This window comes from Myripristis murdjan, chromosome 17, assembly GCF_902150065.1.
Source record: "Myripristis murdjan chromosome 17, fMyrMur1.1, whole genome shotgun sequence".
NCBI classification, from domain to species: domain Eukaryota; kingdom Metazoa; phylum Chordata; class Actinopteri; order Holocentriformes; family Holocentridae; genus Myripristis; species Myripristis murdjan.
The window spans coordinates 16,892,987-16,909,635 of record NC_043996.1 but is presented as its reverse complement, the minus strand read 5'-3'; the positions used below and the strand labels follow the sequence as shown (position 1 = coordinate 16,909,635).

Genomic DNA, 16,649 nt, shown 5'->3' with positions numbered 1-16,649 from the left:
ATGCAGCTGACAACTCAATCTTTCATTAAGTGGCCATTTTTATTGTTTACATTGAAGCTTATAATGAGGAGCAAACATTCTGTAATTATAGGATCCTGATCAACAATGTAACAACTCAAGGTGAGAGTTATAAACAATGAGGACAATTTACAGATGAATCAGCGTTGTTATTTGGCTGGGGACGTTTTGACAGGCAATAAAATGGAAACTCAAACAGTGAAATCGCTAGAAGGGAAGTCAAAACGTAATCGTAACAGTTGATGTAGGGTCTTTGGAAGTTTGAGGTTGTTGGATTGAATTGTGTATTCATGACAAACAGCTGTACTGTTCATGTAAAATTAGTGTATTTAGGTCAATTCAATATCAAATAAAAGAAAAAAAATGACATGGATTAAACAAATCTCTTTCTGTTGTTCAACTTCATCAATAACCCTCCCTCTCTAAATAAAAAACAAAAATAAACAAAAAACAAAACAAAAAATCCGTGTCCAATAGTATCAGTTTTCACAGCCAAGCAGAGCTGTGCCACCAGCAGCCAACATTTATGTTATGAAATAAAACAATGAGCAATAACAGTCCGCCTTATCAGTAATATGGTCTTCGTGGATTATTCTGTGGAGGGGGAAAAAAAAGATAAAGTTTAGATAAAACTAGAATAAAGCAAATTCAAATATTGTTGCAAACAGAAACAGACCCAGTTCTGTATATCGCCAGTGCATTACATAAAAAAAAAAAAAAAAAAAAAAAACAGTAATAAAATAAAATTAACAGTGCAATATTTCCTAAGGTATACATAGGCCTGTTATATGTCAATCCAAGATTTCTGTAAGTAACTATAGAGAACTATCAAAATGTATTATTTTACATTAAGAAAAGTGATGCAAATTAACAATAATGTGTTGCAGTAAATTAAAAAAAAAAAAAAAAATTCTTCAGTTGAGTTTACCAGTGGATTGGGCCTGAAGCGGTAAGCGAGCATCATCCTCTTTCTGAAAGCATCATATTCATCGTCATTTCCTGTGAGCTCAGCTGGGCGGTCGACTCCAAACCCGGCCCCGTTCACAGCTGTGGTTCCTCTGTAGGAGACAAACAGGGCTAACACTCAGTGTCTGTGTTTGTGTTTGTCTCTCTAGCTGACAGAACATAAAATACATCCCCACTCTGGACACCTGGTATGAAACAGCAACTTGGACATTTTAGGAATTATGGGATATCTTTGCAATTTTTCATCTGGACCCAGCTTAATCATACAAATATGTACATGTGAATGCACACAAATCAGATGACATGCTGTGATCCTGCAGCCCAAATTATCTTGTGAGGTGGTGACAGGTGTATGTGGTCATGTGGATAGCGAAGTGCAAATGGGATAACATTTCCAGTATATGTACCGCTGTGTCAGTGGAAATAAGTACATAAATACATCAATCATTTATAAATAAGAAAATAAGGTGTCTCTGTGCTGTATTCTGCTGAGTGGTCTGATTTTTTTTTTTTTTTTTAATTTTTTGCTTGCCTTTGGGAAAAAACAAATCAGACAAGATTCAGACTTGAGGAACAACAACAACAACAAAATCTATCTGTTGCTGGTAACTCACTCAGCATTAAAGTCAAGAGTATTAGCTGTAGCTGGTGGTCTGCTAAATGCTAAGACCACATTCTGAAGCTCTAAAAAGTGTGTGTAGTGTTACAGCTTCATGGAGCCTCAAAGTTTTATTTACAGGAAGAGAATGCTGGCAGAGTATATGTATAGCTGAGATGCGTTTTTAATGGCAGTGATAAATGAAATGAAGACGAGTGCCCACCTGTTGACAGGAGCTTTGATACCCTGTCCGTCACTGCCCAGTCCATCACCTTCCTTCCAACCCATCTTCATTAGCATGCGGAAGCCGAGATTCTCCACTGTCAACTTGAACTCCTTGTATTCTGAGTAGTCTGGGTCACGGCCCTCCTGCAAAGTCATGAGGAAGAAGAAGTGCATATGAAATCCAGACCATTTTCCCCACCCACTCTCATTTGTGTCTACCACAGCCTACGCTCCGTTTGTTTTCTTTTATGTGTTGTGTGGCAGCACTGTGAAAATGTGAATACACTTGAAAAATAGACAACAAAACAGAGCAGAAAATCATTTTAAGAACATAAAAAAGCAAGTTGTTTTCAGGCATATTGCAATATTTCTTTGACTTATCTAACAAGTTACCATCACAGCCACAATTTCAAGATCAGGTACAAGAAAGTATCTTACGAAAGACTTAATGTGTGAAATGGACCAAGACACCTAAGCTGGCGTGGAGTGCCTGGCAGGGGATCAAAATCTCCTAGCATGGTTATAGTCAAAGGCATGCTGCGTGACATTTCACAGCGTTCCACCGTTGGTCTAATGTGACTTTTGACTTTTCCATAACGTTCTACTGCTCTGGCAATGCTTTACATTACCTAAAAACGCTAAATTCTCTACTGGCACACAACGGCTGTTTTACAGCTCTGAAAAGCAACAGAAAGATTCTCATATTGAGGAATATCACCAACATACGAATGAATGTATTCCTGTCAAACTGGGTTAATTAGGCCTTCAAAAAAAGGTGGTGTTTACAGTCCAGTGTTTACAGATGTTTCCAGTTGACCCTGGTCCTGCTAAACTCTGTATGACCTTGCTGTGGGAAAACAAGACTGAATGGCTAATACATAACGCAATAAACATATATGTAACAAGATGTAAAATACATTCCAGGAGACTACTATAATGGGATTGTTGATTAAAATGCAGACATGTCATGCCCTCAAAGAATCTGTCGAATTCCATAATTGTATCTGTATAAGTTATTTATGAAATTTACAACCCACAAGAAGCCTGGAATGAATTCTTTATACTAACCCTAACCCTCCTCCTTTAACTTGAGGTTTTGTTTTCCTGTCCACTATTTAGACCAACAAATCACTCATACACAAGTTTATGGATAAGGCAATGCTAGCCTTTTTAAGGTGACTTCTTTCGGCATCTTAATACGAGAAAATAACTGGTTTCAGAGGGAAACTGACCTTGAGAGCCTTGAAGGTTTCCATGAATTTCTCCAGTTCCTCAGGGGGGAGGAAGTCACCGATAAAGTGTTTCCCTTTCCCCATTTCTGTCAGAGACTCTGCCCACTCTGGCAAACGAGAAACAAGCAGCTGTTAAGAGCAAGGGTGGCGATCTTCACATTCATAACAGCTGGTTATCAAGTACAGACAACTGCTGGTGTCAAGAGGAGCAAGTGGAATGAACAGCTGTCCATATTGACGGCCTGCCTTACCACGTGTCTTCTCCATTTCCATCTGTCGGAGGCGATGTTCCCAGGTGCCGGCCTCCTGGTCCACTTCTTCATCACTGTCATACTCATGTTGGTGGTCTTTCATGGCCTTTTCCCACATCGCCTGCATCTCTGCCATTGCACGCTTGTGCTTCATGATCATGTCATACATCTCTTGCATCTATGGAGGGAGTATGAGGAATGCATCATGCACAGGATAAACATGTACGCTGTTAAGATGCTAAAAGTAAATTTTTAATCTGAACTTCCCGAGTCATAAAATATGCCTGAAAATCAAACCAATGATATTGTTCGGGAATCATTAAAAATATACTGATGTGTTTCCCATCTAAGGATAGTGAATACACTGTTTTTTTTTTTTTGTTTTTTTTTAATACCTCTTGTTGTTCTTTAAGCTGTTTCTTCTGCTCCTCAGATAGCTCTGTCACCCCTACCAGACCGAGAGGCTTCCCCTTCTTATAACCAAGACCTCTCAGCTCCTGGGCTGAAACAAACATCACAAACACCTTACATAGTCACATAAACATAAGATGAGCAAATGAGTCACAAAGGAGGAGGAATGGAAGCCATCTTTGTAAGGGATTTTAGTGGGTCTGGCCAGAGCTGTATGTACACAGGCCTAATTATTGTTAAGGTGCAAAAGAAAAAAAAAAAGATACAGGGCTTTATAATTATATACATCTAAAATATCTATCTTAATCTATAATATGCAATTAATATATAAGTACTATACACAAGTCCTCATACCAGACAGAGAAGGTGTGTTGGGATCTGTATAATCAACCTCCTGAGGGATGATGATGGGAGGAATGGGCAGCTCCACTTTGTCATCTTCGGATCCCCATCGACTCTTTCGCTTCCGTTTGACGGGAGGGCCTGCTGCCTCCTGACTGTGTGGTGATAGCATGGAGTTCACCTGATTGGTTTGACAGGGGTACTGGAAAGACGGAGGTGGAGGACCCACTGGTAGTGAAGGTGCAGCTGGTTGCTGGACTTCAGTCACTGACTCTGCTGCTGAAGATGAGGAGCTCCTGGAAGCCGAGGCTTGACGATATTCCTCCACTTTCTCTTGGTAATAACGGTGGGCTGGACTTTGGTGGTCGTATAAAAAACTGAGGGAGGTAAAATGTAGTTGGTAAAATGTGAACTACAAAGCATACACTATAAATGAAATCAAGCTTACAGAAAAGCCTAACTGCCAAGTGAAAAGATATGGTACGGGAAGCATAATAGTGTCACAGGTGGACAATGACCTGAATGCAGGGTTGTCTCGGTTGCGCTCGGCAGCGATGGCTTCCACCTCGGGGCCACCCTCCGCCACAAACTTGGCCAGCTTCTCAGCCACCTGCTGGGTTTCCTCGTCCACTGGGGGGGAGACTTTAAGCAGCCTATCAGTACTGGGACTCAACTCACACTCTACTACTGTACCGTACTCAACTGGCCCTCACACACCAGTCTAGAACCAGTAGGGGATAAGAAGAGGAAGGAGGGAGGAGGAGCAAGGGGGACAGGGGTGGTGAATGGGGAACTGCATGGTTGTGGAGATTTTACTGTAGTAAATCGAGAATATATACTGCCCTTAGAGGCTCCAACATAATCATATATACTATGCCATGTTCATATACTTGTATAATGTTGAGGTGTGAATATGTGTGATTCCAGAAATGAAAATTTGTTTCATCTTAAAATGAACTTCTTTTGCAATAGGTGGAACACATTATCATGAGTCACAATATGCACAATGATTTTCATGTCGCTTTTCTAAGGTAAGATCAGCCATTGCCAAAATGAAAAGTCAGACTCAAACAAGGCTCTGATTTGTAACAAAATATTGTACATCTTTACGTTGTCTCACAATTTTGTCATTGCATTAAAAGAACAGTTTCAGGAAAACAAATTTGTGGCTGGGCATGTTGCAACAAGTGTCAAAAACTTCATTTCCCTTTTAAAATTACAATACACCTGACAGCAACTGAAAGTACACACGCTGATCTCTGTATCTATTTGGTTGCCCTCAACAATACATTCGAGCAAGACCATGAACCATGCAATTTTAAGATTTCAGCTTAAATTTCCTTCAAGTAGTTCCTTTGATGATGTCTGACAGGTTAGCTAGATATTCCCACAGCGGAAATAATCCAATGCATATTTTACAAATGACAAGGCTTTAAGCAGAGTCAGCTTTAGTAAATCAGACCACTTCCACTTAAATTAACTGGATATGGTCTGATTTACAAAATCAGTGCTGCTCAAAGCCTTGTGCCCCTCTGGTTGCAATTTGTGTTCTCCAACAAAGCAAAAGGGGTCATTGGAGAACATCAGTCCAAATAAACAACCATGCATGACACAACTGAATTTATTTGTGAGGGATGGGCTTTAAGGGAAGCTGCACACTGACTAGGGTGAAAAGCTGGATGAAAGCAGTAAATCTAAATGGCTATACTGAAAACTATGAATGGAAATTATACATGGATGGAAGACTTCTGTAATTTACCATAATGTCTATGATGTCTCTGCAGTCATACTGTGACATTATAAGACCGACATTCTGTCAACCACTTGTGCAACTGCAGCTTTGAAGTTTGGAGGGATGATGCAAGAGAAAGAGGAAGAGTGAGAGAAGAGATAATCTTACCATTATCTGACGTATTCTCAGGCTTTGTCAATTTCTTTCTGAATTCTGCAACTCTCTTTCTGTAGTAGGCATAATCTCTGCTGCTCTTATCATACAAAAATCTGAAAGGCAAAGGGTGACAAGTGACACCTGATGAGTGTGAAAATATTGTGCAACTAAAATAAACCTATATGATTAGATGAACTGACTTACGAGAAAACTGGATTGTCCTTATAGTCCTCCTTGGCCTTTCTCTCTAGCTCAGGTCCCCCCTCTGCCACAAATGAGGCCAGCTTGTCCAGAATGAGTCTGGTGTCTGAGTCCTCTGGGGGAGAGACTTTAAGCAGGCTATGAGTACATTTACTCTAAGTGTACCTATGACAAAATGCCAGTCACAAGGCAAGAGTGCCACTGGAGTACAAAGAAGAACACTGAGGAGTCCAGGCTATGGGAGTTGTCCAGGGTCCCTCTGTGAAATACAGCTCTTGAATTACCTTTCATCTCTAGGTATGTGGAGTCATCATCAGCCTCTTCTTCCTCGTCTTCTCCATCTGGAGAGCAAAATACACTCGGCCTCTGGCTGAGGACAGGGTTCTTCTTAGACTGGGAGTAGTTCTTGAACTGATTAAGCATGCTACTGATTCCCAGGCCAGGCCTCTTGCCTACAAGGATGCTCTTTTTATGCAATGGGTTTCCTCCTGATGATGGAGTTGAAGGAGAAGGAGTTTTGGCGTCACTGGCAGAACCTAAAAAGGACACAAATAAACATATCATTGTCTTCAGGTTAGGAAATTAACACTAGACATCTGCTAGATACTACCATGTCATCATCAATGATTCACATTTCCTAACTAAAATCTGAGTTCCAATAATAAAAGTGGCCAGGAATTAAAACCACAAGGCACTATGGCACATGGATAAAAAGCAGTTTCTACTCTTGTTGTGGTACATTTATTATTAAAATGAGCAAAATGAAAACTGTAATCTATTAGTCAAAACTGTCCATCTTAAGGCATTCACCAGAACCGGAGTTTGACTTGTCCTTCTGCATCTTCATGAACTGTTGCAAGAAGCTCCCATCATTCGCAAACTTGTTTGAGGTTCCTTGGGGACTGGGAGAAATGCTGGAATCACAATGGATAAAATGATTAAAATATAATTTTTTTATGGCAAGTGGTGCATACCAATAAGAAGTATAATGATTCATATGAAGGGCATTAAATGTCAAATGCTCATGTGCACACTGTGTTGTAATAATTTCTTTTTTGTTATGTGCTGTTTCAACCGTGGCTGAGAATAAAGTCTAAATCATCAATCATCATCTCATGTTAAAAAAAAAAATACTTGATTAGCAATATCTGACAATATTCTAATAGGCAAATAATGGAATTCCCATTCAGAGACATTTGAGTCTATGACATTAGCAGAAACATGGACATGTTGTTACCTTTGAGGCAAGGGCTTGCTTGGAGTTTGCACATTCTTTTTGGCTTGCTCTGCCAGCTTGGCCTCAATCTCCCTCTTTTTCTGAGCTATGAGCTCCTCTTGACGAAGAATGTTCATACTCATTTTGTTTTTCTGTGGTCTGACAGACTTGGACTTCCAGCCTCCTCGCCCTGCAAAAGGAGTTACGCAGGTTTATGTGTGGCTAAAACAAGCATTTTTTAAATGAAGGTATAAAGCTTGTTGTTTAGTAAGGTTGACAGTCACATTTTCTTATTATAACTCCTAAATAATGTGAGGTTTACCATGGGGCTGAACGACATTTTGTTATCGTATCGTTATCCAGATATGAACATGCACAAAATTATTATCTCAAAAGGAAACGATATGGACAATATCAAATTCATGGTTAGGGTTACGGTTAGCAGAACACAGTGATTAGTCTGTTCTGAACAATAAAATATTTAGTGGAGTAACTGCATTTGGTATTATTATTCTGTTGTTAAAGAATGCTGAACTTTCACTGTTGCTACACTAAAAATTTCAAATAAGTGTAAACCAGTATTTCTATTGATACGTATCGTGGTGTGAAATTGTGTGCATATCGTGCAGCCCTGCTCTACCACTGATCTCTGAGGATCCTTTTCTTGTGCTGAAATGTAAGGTAAATGCATAGCTTATTTAAGGTACGCACCAATTATACCATCAAAACGTTAATTTTTCATAGACTAAAAACTGATTTACAGCGAAGCTCGATCATTAACATTACTGAACTGAACTGATGGCGTTACGCTGAGAAAAACTAAAATTAGCCACAATAAAACTATCGATCTGAGCAAGCTATCTGAATAAATCAGACATTTCATGAAAACTGAGTGCATGTTAAACTAACAGCACTCTTTTCTAGCGAAGCCCGATGACACTGTATTGTGTTTATAGCCGTAAACAGGCTTACAACGCATTCACGCAAACTAGCTGCGAACCAAGCTAGCCAACGGTTCGCTACATAAAGAGAAAATCCTCCATGTTCAGAGAGACGCATTACCTGCATCGCTAGAGTCCATAGTCGTAGCACGAAGGACAATTTATCTGACGTAACTGAAACAATGACTACGAGTTTTGAAGATGTCAACACTAAACGGTTTATTTTCCCTTGGCTAAGTTAGCAGACTGGCTAACGCTGTATGCTAGGCAGGTATTTCCGTTTCCTGTTCCTCGTTTCCGTTGCAACGAACGTCGCTCAGGTTTTGTTGTTGTCCCTTGTTGCTACCCGTCCGTACCGTAACCATCGAGCTAGCTTACCTGACAGAGAAATGGCTGAAGCTCCTCCACGGCCCTGCCGGTTTTTTTGTCACCGATGCTCAGCAGAGATCAGTCCGCGTTTACCGGTAAGGACCCCCCCCAGTGCCGTTTTTGCCTCTGGACTACTTTGCTACCCCGTGACTGAATAAGATATCATGGCGTTTATGATTTGGTGTCCTGATGTGTGTGTGGTGGCGCAGCGCCAGTCACGGCGACACACTGCCGCTGAGGTAGCGGTGTAGGCAACAACGGGTTTGACAGTGTGCTTGTACATTTGGCGGGTCGGCTCACGTTATGTGATTGCTTTCCCTGGGTGTATAAGATAATTCATGGCCTCACGGGATCGTGGATAACGAGCTGACCTTAGCTGCTTGAGTTATCTTTATGATGGCTAGCTTCTAATATTAGCAAGCTAGCTAACCGAAGTACTCAAATGCCAGGTCTTTTCCATCTGTCAGTGGATGAGAGCGATGATTTGTGTTTGATTTCATGTTAAAACCTAACGTTACATAGGAACTCCTTCATTGTGTGACTCGCCGCTTGGTCATTAGGTTCACATGACAATAGCAGTCAGATTTCGGACAGTGTCAGTGTTAATAGATTAACAGTCATAACCTAAACCCAGTCTGTTGCTACAGCAACCTGCCTGCCTCACCAATTTGCTGTCAAGCAGCTCATTCATGGGAAGCTTCTTGAATTTTACAGTAACAATCACCTTTTAAACCGTTACCTCTGTGACAGGGCATTGTCAAGAGGTGAACTTGCTAAATGATGTGTTCACAAATGTCTTATTCATAGTATGTGACAATGTGTTGACCCACACATTGACTTCATGTAGCCTACAGTCAGTGAGACATCTGTGAAGGTTAGGTAGTGGAATACTCTTAAGTTCTTCATCAGACTCAGTATATTCCACTTTTCACACATACCTATAGGTGTAGGAAGGTTTATTCTAGTATGACAAACATCTCTGATATCCATTTTCATGTTGTCACGATAGGACTATACCTGTCCACGGTGTGAATCTGGCTTCATTGAGGAACTGCCTGAGGAAAGAAGGTAAAGTCTGAAGAAGTCTGTAGCTCACTTATTTAGTGTTTGTTGAAACAGCCACTGAAGCTTTGATTACACTTTGTCTTCACACAGCACTGAAAATGGGTCCACATCCACAGGCTCAAGCAGCGAACAGAACCGGCCAGCCTTTGAGGTGAGTTAGCCTTCTTACATCAGCTGACCAAGACAGACCAAGAGCCTTTTGCACCTTGACATTGTGACATTATCTTTCTCACCCAGAACATGGACCACCAGCACTTGTTCACGTTCCCTCCTGGGTATGGCCAATTTGCCCTGGGTATTTTCGATGAGAACTTTGACCTCCGAGCAGGGCTGCCTGCAGAAGACAACCGAGAGACAGAGAACAGGAGAGAACGGGAGATGGCGTCACGTCAGCGGTACAGCACGCGGCAACCGCGGGGTCGGCACGTCCCTCGACGACAGGGTACGCGCCATGAAGGAGTGCCCACGTTAGAGGGGTGAGACATTTTCAGCTGTAGACTGTGTGTGTGGGAGTTTGCTCTGGGATACCAGACCTTTCTGTTAACCAGGTAGTTCCTTTTGCATGAGTTGAGCATGCTATATGTGTTATGGTAGAAAACAGTCATAGTATAACATTCATGCCAGGGCTAGGTCATGGGAACAGTATGTGTTTGAAGCAGCATCTTGTGTAGATTCAGCTCATACTCCAAGATATTATTAGTTGTGCCACTACATTAAGAGTGATATATTTCTCATGCTTCCCTGACAGTTGTCTCAGAAAGCAGGTTGGTCATGACATAGTATCTTGAAAGACCAGTATGGCTGTTATGAGTTTTATAAACCTTTTTATTGCATTTGCAAGTAATATAAACTGAAGGAACATGGAGTTGTGTCTATCTGTTAAAATGTATTATTACCACAATTGTAAAGTATAGAATAACACATTTCCAAACTCAGGTAAAGCTGCCTGAACATATACATGAAAATGACATGGAAATCTATGTTACTACAGAATAGGGATCACAGTGACAGAAACTATTAAATTGAACTTACTCACCCCATTTACACAAGTTACCTAAGGCAGTTAACTGAAGGGCTGACAAAGCAGTTTCTGTGCTTTGATTGTTCTTGCTTAGACATTTTATTGAAATGAATTTTGTATTCTGCAGGATTTCTTTATCATCAGCTTTGTTACGGATGCTGGGATTTCTTGTAAAAGGCAGCCTTGTTCTAGGTGGGCTCTCCCTGTCTGGGTGGTTTCACTTTGATCAAATGAATAGATGTGTCTGATGTTTTGTCCTTCTTACAGAATTATCCAACAGCTAGTAAATGGGATCATAGCACCGACAGCTATGCCAAACATTGGGATGGGACCATGGTACGTATATGCTGTGTATACATTAACTCTTGTAATGTCTACGTGTTTTTTAACTGACCACTTTTTTTTTTGTAGGGGTATGCTGCATTCCAATCCAATGGACTATGCCTGGGGTGCCAATGGACTAGATGCTATCATTACACAGGTACACATTGAAATGTTTTTTGTTTGTTTGTTTTTGTTTGTTTGTTTGTTTTTAACACTCTGGTGGAGATAAAGCTGCAGACCATTGACGTGGCAACCGTGTCAAAGAGATCTTGAATCAGAGCTCTTGGCCAATGATAACAGCCATAAAATCCTTATTTATTTTACAGCATATTGTTGTCATAGCACTTTAGAGCTTGTATGTTATTCATTCTTCTTTATTGCAGTTACTTAATCAGTTTGAGAACACGGGTCCTCCCCCTGCAGATAGAGAAAGGATAAAGAGTTTACCTACCATCACCATCAAAGAGGAACATGTGGGTGAGTCTCTCACACTTACTCATTCTGTCTAATGCCCAGTCTGCACCAGAAACAACTCAGCTGCAGCGTTTAGTTGTCCAGCTCTCATAACAGAAGCATTTCTGTTTCAGTACAATCTTGGCTTCTTCTTTCTCCTGTCATGCTTTGGTTAGTTTTTTTGACCTACATGCATAACCACACTTAAACAACCTACATGTATAACCACATTTAAATTCCACTCCATAGGCCAGGGGTCATGGAAGGGCCAGCTTTTTCTCAGCTGACACTGTGGAGGCTAAATAACAAAATTTAAATTTATTTAAGCCTAATTAGCCTGTTATTATTTAATATTTTTACTTTCTTACAAAATTAATGTTATTTTTATTAGCCTCTATCAGTATGAACAGACTCCTAAAGGACACAGTAAATCCACAATAATTAGATACTTAAGTCATGCTCTCAGTAGAGTGTAGACATAGACCAGTTCACTGAGATGTGATAAAATATGTAATTCTGGAAATGTAACTGCAGAATGCAGTCCTGTTTGTCAGGAAATATTAATCAGCTTTAACTGGTTTTGACACTATTTATCAGTGTCGTCATTGGTGGAAAAAGTCCCCATACTTGCATGAAGATGAGGCACAAGCCTTGTCAATTGTTTTTGGTGTTGCTTCAGTATTGGAGGAAAGAAATGCAAGACATCCTAAATACCAGAACACATTTTTTTTTTTAAGCTCCTCACATTTTCTGAATTCATTAATACTCTGCGGGCCGGATGTGGCCCACAGGCCGCCAGATGACAGTCACTGGCGTAGGCTTTTGGACCATCTAAATAACGATCTTGTGGTGTATTTTATCTATTTACCAGACAGTAGCTGAGAATGACCCCATCTCTCCTTCATTTTCCTCTATAAAGTGTTTTTTCTTTTAGTTTCAAATATACATATTCATCATTGAGCCATACGCATTTGTGTTTATATTCTTGTATATTTTAATATTTCATTTTATGCCTGGTACAGCAATAACTCATTTGTGATCTCATTTTTCTTGTACAATGCAAAAAATGTAGAAGTAGTACAAGAGACAATCCCCAACTAAACAGTCTATGTTTGTGAATGGTTGACTTGGCTGCTACATGTGAGAGCATGATTTTTGTTGCACATTGGAGAAAATTTATTCTCAAAGAAATGTTGCATTTTAATCTCTTGGTGTTGCTGAGGTGTGTTGCTGGTAGCATTATGTGGCTGGTGCAGATAGATATAGCTATAAATATAGATATGTATAGATATATATATATATAGATATATATATGTATGTATACAGATTTGTGTCTGTATTTGCTTTCTGTTTGTGCAGGTGCTGGTCTAGAGTGTCCTGTGTGCAAAGAAGACTACAGTGTCGGGGAGAACGTTAGACAACTGCCGTGCAATCATTTGTTCCACAATGACTGTATAGTACCTTGGCTGGAGCAGGTATAGGCTTCATCTATAGCAGAATCCCATATAGTTGCTCTTCTCACTTCTTCTGATCATACGTACGCCTTTTTAGATGTGTTGATGGTGAACTGATTGTGAGTTGTTATCTGTCTTCCATAGCACGACACGTGTCCTGTGTGCAGAAAGAGCCTTAGCGGACAGAACACAGCCACAGACCCACCGGGGTTATCAGGAATGAACTTCTCTCCTTCCTCCTCATCCTCTTCCTCTCCCAGTTCACCTAGCAATGAGAACGCTGCCAGCAACTCATAGACCCTCACAGTCATGAGCCACCTCTCATCAGAAAACCTCACACCCACCTGTTAAACAAGACCCAACATCACCTGCTCTACAGTGGAGACCGGGACGGTTGGCTGTCTTAACTCTAGGGGATGATTTGAGTCAAGATGTGAACTATTAAACCATTGTGGACTGTTAGTTGTTTTCATCTTTTACCCCTCTGGAACGTTAAGAAAACTCGTCATTTCTCCCCCTGTGCTGAGTGGATGCTGGATCCAGCTCCTGCTGCTGTTCTTCAGGAGACCGGATGGGACAGTGTATAAGGAGGATCCAAACGGCTGTGAAGCAATGAACAACAACAACAACAACAACAATAATAATAATAATAATAATAATTATAATGATAATGATAATAATAATAAATAATGATAATTATAAGAGTGGGATCAGAACCAGAAATGGAGCAGAGTTTTGGCCAGAGTGGACTGCTTTTTGATGGAGACGTGTCTCTGCCACAAGGCTGAGAGACGCATTTTATATTTAAAAGACTTTTTTTTTTTTTTTTTTTATGAATTGCCTGTGGTGGTGCAGACTCCATGCTGAATCTGAGTCCATAGATGTATAGATTATTAATTTTTCATACAGTAAATGGTCAGCCAGTGTACAGTCAGTGGATTCAACAAAAACCTTGTGGAAAGAATACTGAGTGTATGCATCTGATTTAAATTTATTTGCACCTTTTTTTATTCTGCAGTGTTCTCTTTGATGTTAAGAATGTGAATTTGGGTAAACTACTGAATATTTGAGAAAAAATGGATTTTCTCCCCACATGTTGCATTCAGTTATTCATTTAGGGCTTCTTTTCCATATTAGATTCTCAGTTTACAGGAATTTGGTTGAACGTTTCAGGGTGTGTCTTGAAAACGGCAAGGTCCTTATGAATTTCACTCAGTTTCCTCATTGAAAATTCCACAAGCCTACTCATTTTTTTTAGACACATTCCCCACACACAAACTGAGGAAAGTCTTAAAGAATATCCAACAGGTAAACAAAAAATGGGATTATTTTACATCTAGAGAACTGACCAAATGTCAAAGTGCAGTTGTTTCAAATACAATTTTAAGTTACTTATTTTATTTTGTAAGATCACAATAAAATGCTCAAACAAAAATGTAGAGGTTTCTGATGGTTAAGTTAAAGCACCAGTCACTATAAGAGTTCTGAGAATATTAAATTGTAATGAAACTCGCTACATCAAATACAACCAAACTCAGAAGATTCTCTTTTTATCTTCATTACTTTGCAGCAAAGCAATTTTGTGATGCAAATGACCATTTGGTATAATGTTTCCAAGAGCATAGCTTTATGTACTGCATCTGGTGTAAATATTGATCAGGCTCTAATTATTTCAATACTGTCTGTAGAGGATGAAAATTAGATTTTCTCATCCTGTTTTCCTTCTTATCATGGCCTCTTTTTAAGGCTAACCCTTCCTTAATGTCTGTTGTGTCAGTCTTGGTCTTTTGGGGTTGAGGTCAGTGATCTGTTTGAAAGCAATGAAAGCAAAATTCACCTTCGGGTTTCATGTCATGCTTGAGTGGATCCCTGCAAGTAACTGAGCCTGTCATTTACTGCAGTGGCTCTCAGCTCCTTTTGTGCTTGAGTCCCAAGTTTTTATCTCATTCCAAAACCTTCAACCTGTTGTGTTAAACTAAAATAAGATGGCATTGAACAGGAACATTACCTTAGAAAACATGTTGGCCTCAGCCAAATCGTTCCATGGCGGCTGATATGATTTGCACCATTAGTCTTGATTTGAGGCTGTGGCCTTGGATAACTTTACAATGACAGTAATCACTCAAAGGTATCTCACTGCTCCAAAGCACCTCCTTAAAAAGAGAACTGAAGTTGTTCTTGCACTTGATGTGAAGCATTTTGGCCCCTGAAATACACATCTTTGAATTGCCTGTCAAATGGTCAGAGTCAGCCCTGAATGTTTATTTAACAATCAACAAGTAGATGGTATAGTGTCACTTTCACAAGACCTGTAACCTCTGAGATTTTCTCATTAAAATCTACAGAAGAGATATAAAATTTTTCAAAAAAAATGATGATGGTCATAAAATTTGAATACACATGGATGGAGCATTTCCACCATCTGTTAATATAAATATCTGCTAGGATGAGTTTAATGGTACATTTGTATGCCCTTGTCAGAACAGAGGCACTGCTTGAGAAAATATTGGTTGGCTTTGCTGTAAATCTGTGGAGTCACAGGCTGTGCCCGGCATGCCTTATTGCTCTTCATATGCCTCTTTATTATTTTACGATTAACGCAGGACATTTGTGTCCTATATCAGCCTATTTCAATCTGACCCATTTAAAACCTCCTTATCTCTTTCTGTTTGTGTCCTCATAGATAAAAGTGAAATACCACCCCTGGTGTGATGGAAATTTTTGACTGATCTCCTAATGAGTACAGTGGGAGAAAACTGTGTGTGAAGACTTTAGACATGATTGTGCTTGGGAACAGTGCGTTCTGGACAGCAGCTCATCTAGATATGTAGCAGAGCTCATGGCAAATGTTTTCCCAAACCTCTGAGTCCATTCCAGATCTCTATAATTTTTGAACTATAGTTTTATGATATCTGACCTTGTGCCTGTGGAATTTGTCATTCATATACAATGCTTGTCTGAGGTGAAGAAAAGCATTTGTTTTGGCTTCTCCCCAACATCAGTCGCTCTTTATTTTCGCTTTTGAATCTCTGCCTTTGGTGAAACTGTTTGAGAGCATCACACTGGTGCATCGTACCAGGAAATTAAATTGAAGCTTGCTGCCACTGCATAGTTGTGAAAAGTGAAACCGGGGGAGGATGACAGAGAGGAAAAGAGGAAGGGAGGGGGAGAAAGAGACAGGATGCTCCTCATTTCCAAGCATTGATGTGAAAAGGTAGGAACCTGCAGCAAAAAGACACAGAACCATGGTAACACCTCAGGATAATCTCTTAAGGAGTAATAGCATTATATGCAATAACAACTCTTTTGAGTGACAGTGTCTCTATTTTTGTGTGTTACTGACAAATTGTTTTGCATGTTGAAAAGCGAGAGGTAGATATCCGCATGTGTGTTTAGACATGTAGACTCTCACAGGTTAAAGACATGCCATGCCTTTGATAAATAGGAAGATAGACTGTTGCTCACTGTCATTATGCTATAAGCTATCCTATATGTGTGACCAAAATTAGACTCAAGCAAAACTAGATCAAAGAAAATAGGCTAGCCACTTTATCTCCTCTCCAGCAGAGCACTCTTTATTATTATGGCCCATATCCTTTGAGAGGGAATAATGTTCAGCATATTGGGCAACGGTTAAGCCAGTGTGTGGATCTAGCCTAATTGTATAATCTCCA

The 16,649-nt window shown here is 40.0% G+C and overlaps 2 protein-coding genes across 2 annotated transcripts; one reads left to right on the top strand and one right to left on the bottom strand.

Moving 5' to 3' along the window:
* Window positions 1-20: 20 nt before the first annotated feature.
* sugp1 (SURP and G patch domain containing 1) lies at window positions 21-8,574 on the bottom strand. Its single transcript, XM_030073977.1, has 14 exons — window positions 8,411-8,574; window positions 7,370-7,538; window positions 6,943-7,046; window positions 6,417-6,668; window positions 6,136-6,259; window positions 5,944-6,044; window positions 4,562-4,685; window positions 4,056-4,420; window positions 3,686-3,792; window positions 3,291-3,468; window positions 3,040-3,146; window positions 1,806-1,951; window positions 947-1,076; window positions 21-612 (listed from the first exon to the last, which is right to left on the bottom strand). The coding sequence occupies exons 1-14, from the start codon at window positions 8,427-8,429 to the stop codon at window positions 586-588; spliced, it is 1,953 nt and encodes a 650-aa protein (XP_029929837.1). The 5' UTR covers window positions 8,430-8,574; the 3' UTR covers window positions 21-585.
* Window positions 8,527-14,410, top strand: LOC115374834 (E3 ubiquitin-protein ligase RNF126-like). The gene is made up of 9 exons (XM_030073978.1): window positions 8,527-8,753; window positions 9,668-9,726; window positions 9,814-9,874; window positions 9,961-10,199; window positions 11,012-11,080; window positions 11,156-11,225; window positions 11,452-11,545; window positions 12,881-12,996; window positions 13,120-14,410. Exons 1-9 carry the CDS (start codon window positions 8,550-8,552, stop codon window positions 13,270-13,272), a joined length of 1,065 nt encoding a protein of 354 aa, XP_029929838.1. The 5' UTR covers window positions 8,527-8,549; the 3' UTR covers window positions 13,273-14,410.
* Window positions 14,411-16,649: the final 2,239 nt, after the last annotated feature.

Bases quoted from the DNA above. Each gene is read 5' to 3' on its own strand.
- sugp1 (XM_030073977.1), bottom strand. The intron at 3,793-4,055 runs GTATGAGGACTT...TGTTTGTTTCAG, and splicing joins CAACACACCTTCTCTGTCTG to CCCAGGAGCTGAGAGGTCTT. The intron at 1,077-1,805 runs GTGGGCACTCGT...TGTCTCCTACAG, and splicing joins ATCAAAGCTCCTGTCAACAG to AGGAACCACAGCTGTGAACG.
- LOC115374834 (XM_030073978.1), top strand. From the start codon at position 8,550: ATGCTAGGCAGGTATTTCCGTTTCCTGTTCCTCGTTTCCGTTGCAACG. The intron at 9,875-9,960 runs GTGAGTTAGCCT...TTTCTCACCCAG, and splicing joins AGAACCGGCCAGCCTTTGAG to AACATGGACCACCAGCACTT. The intron at 12,997-13,119 runs GTATAGGCTTCA...TGTCTTCCATAG, and splicing joins TAGTACCTTGGCTGGAGCAG to CACGACACGTGTCCTGTGTG.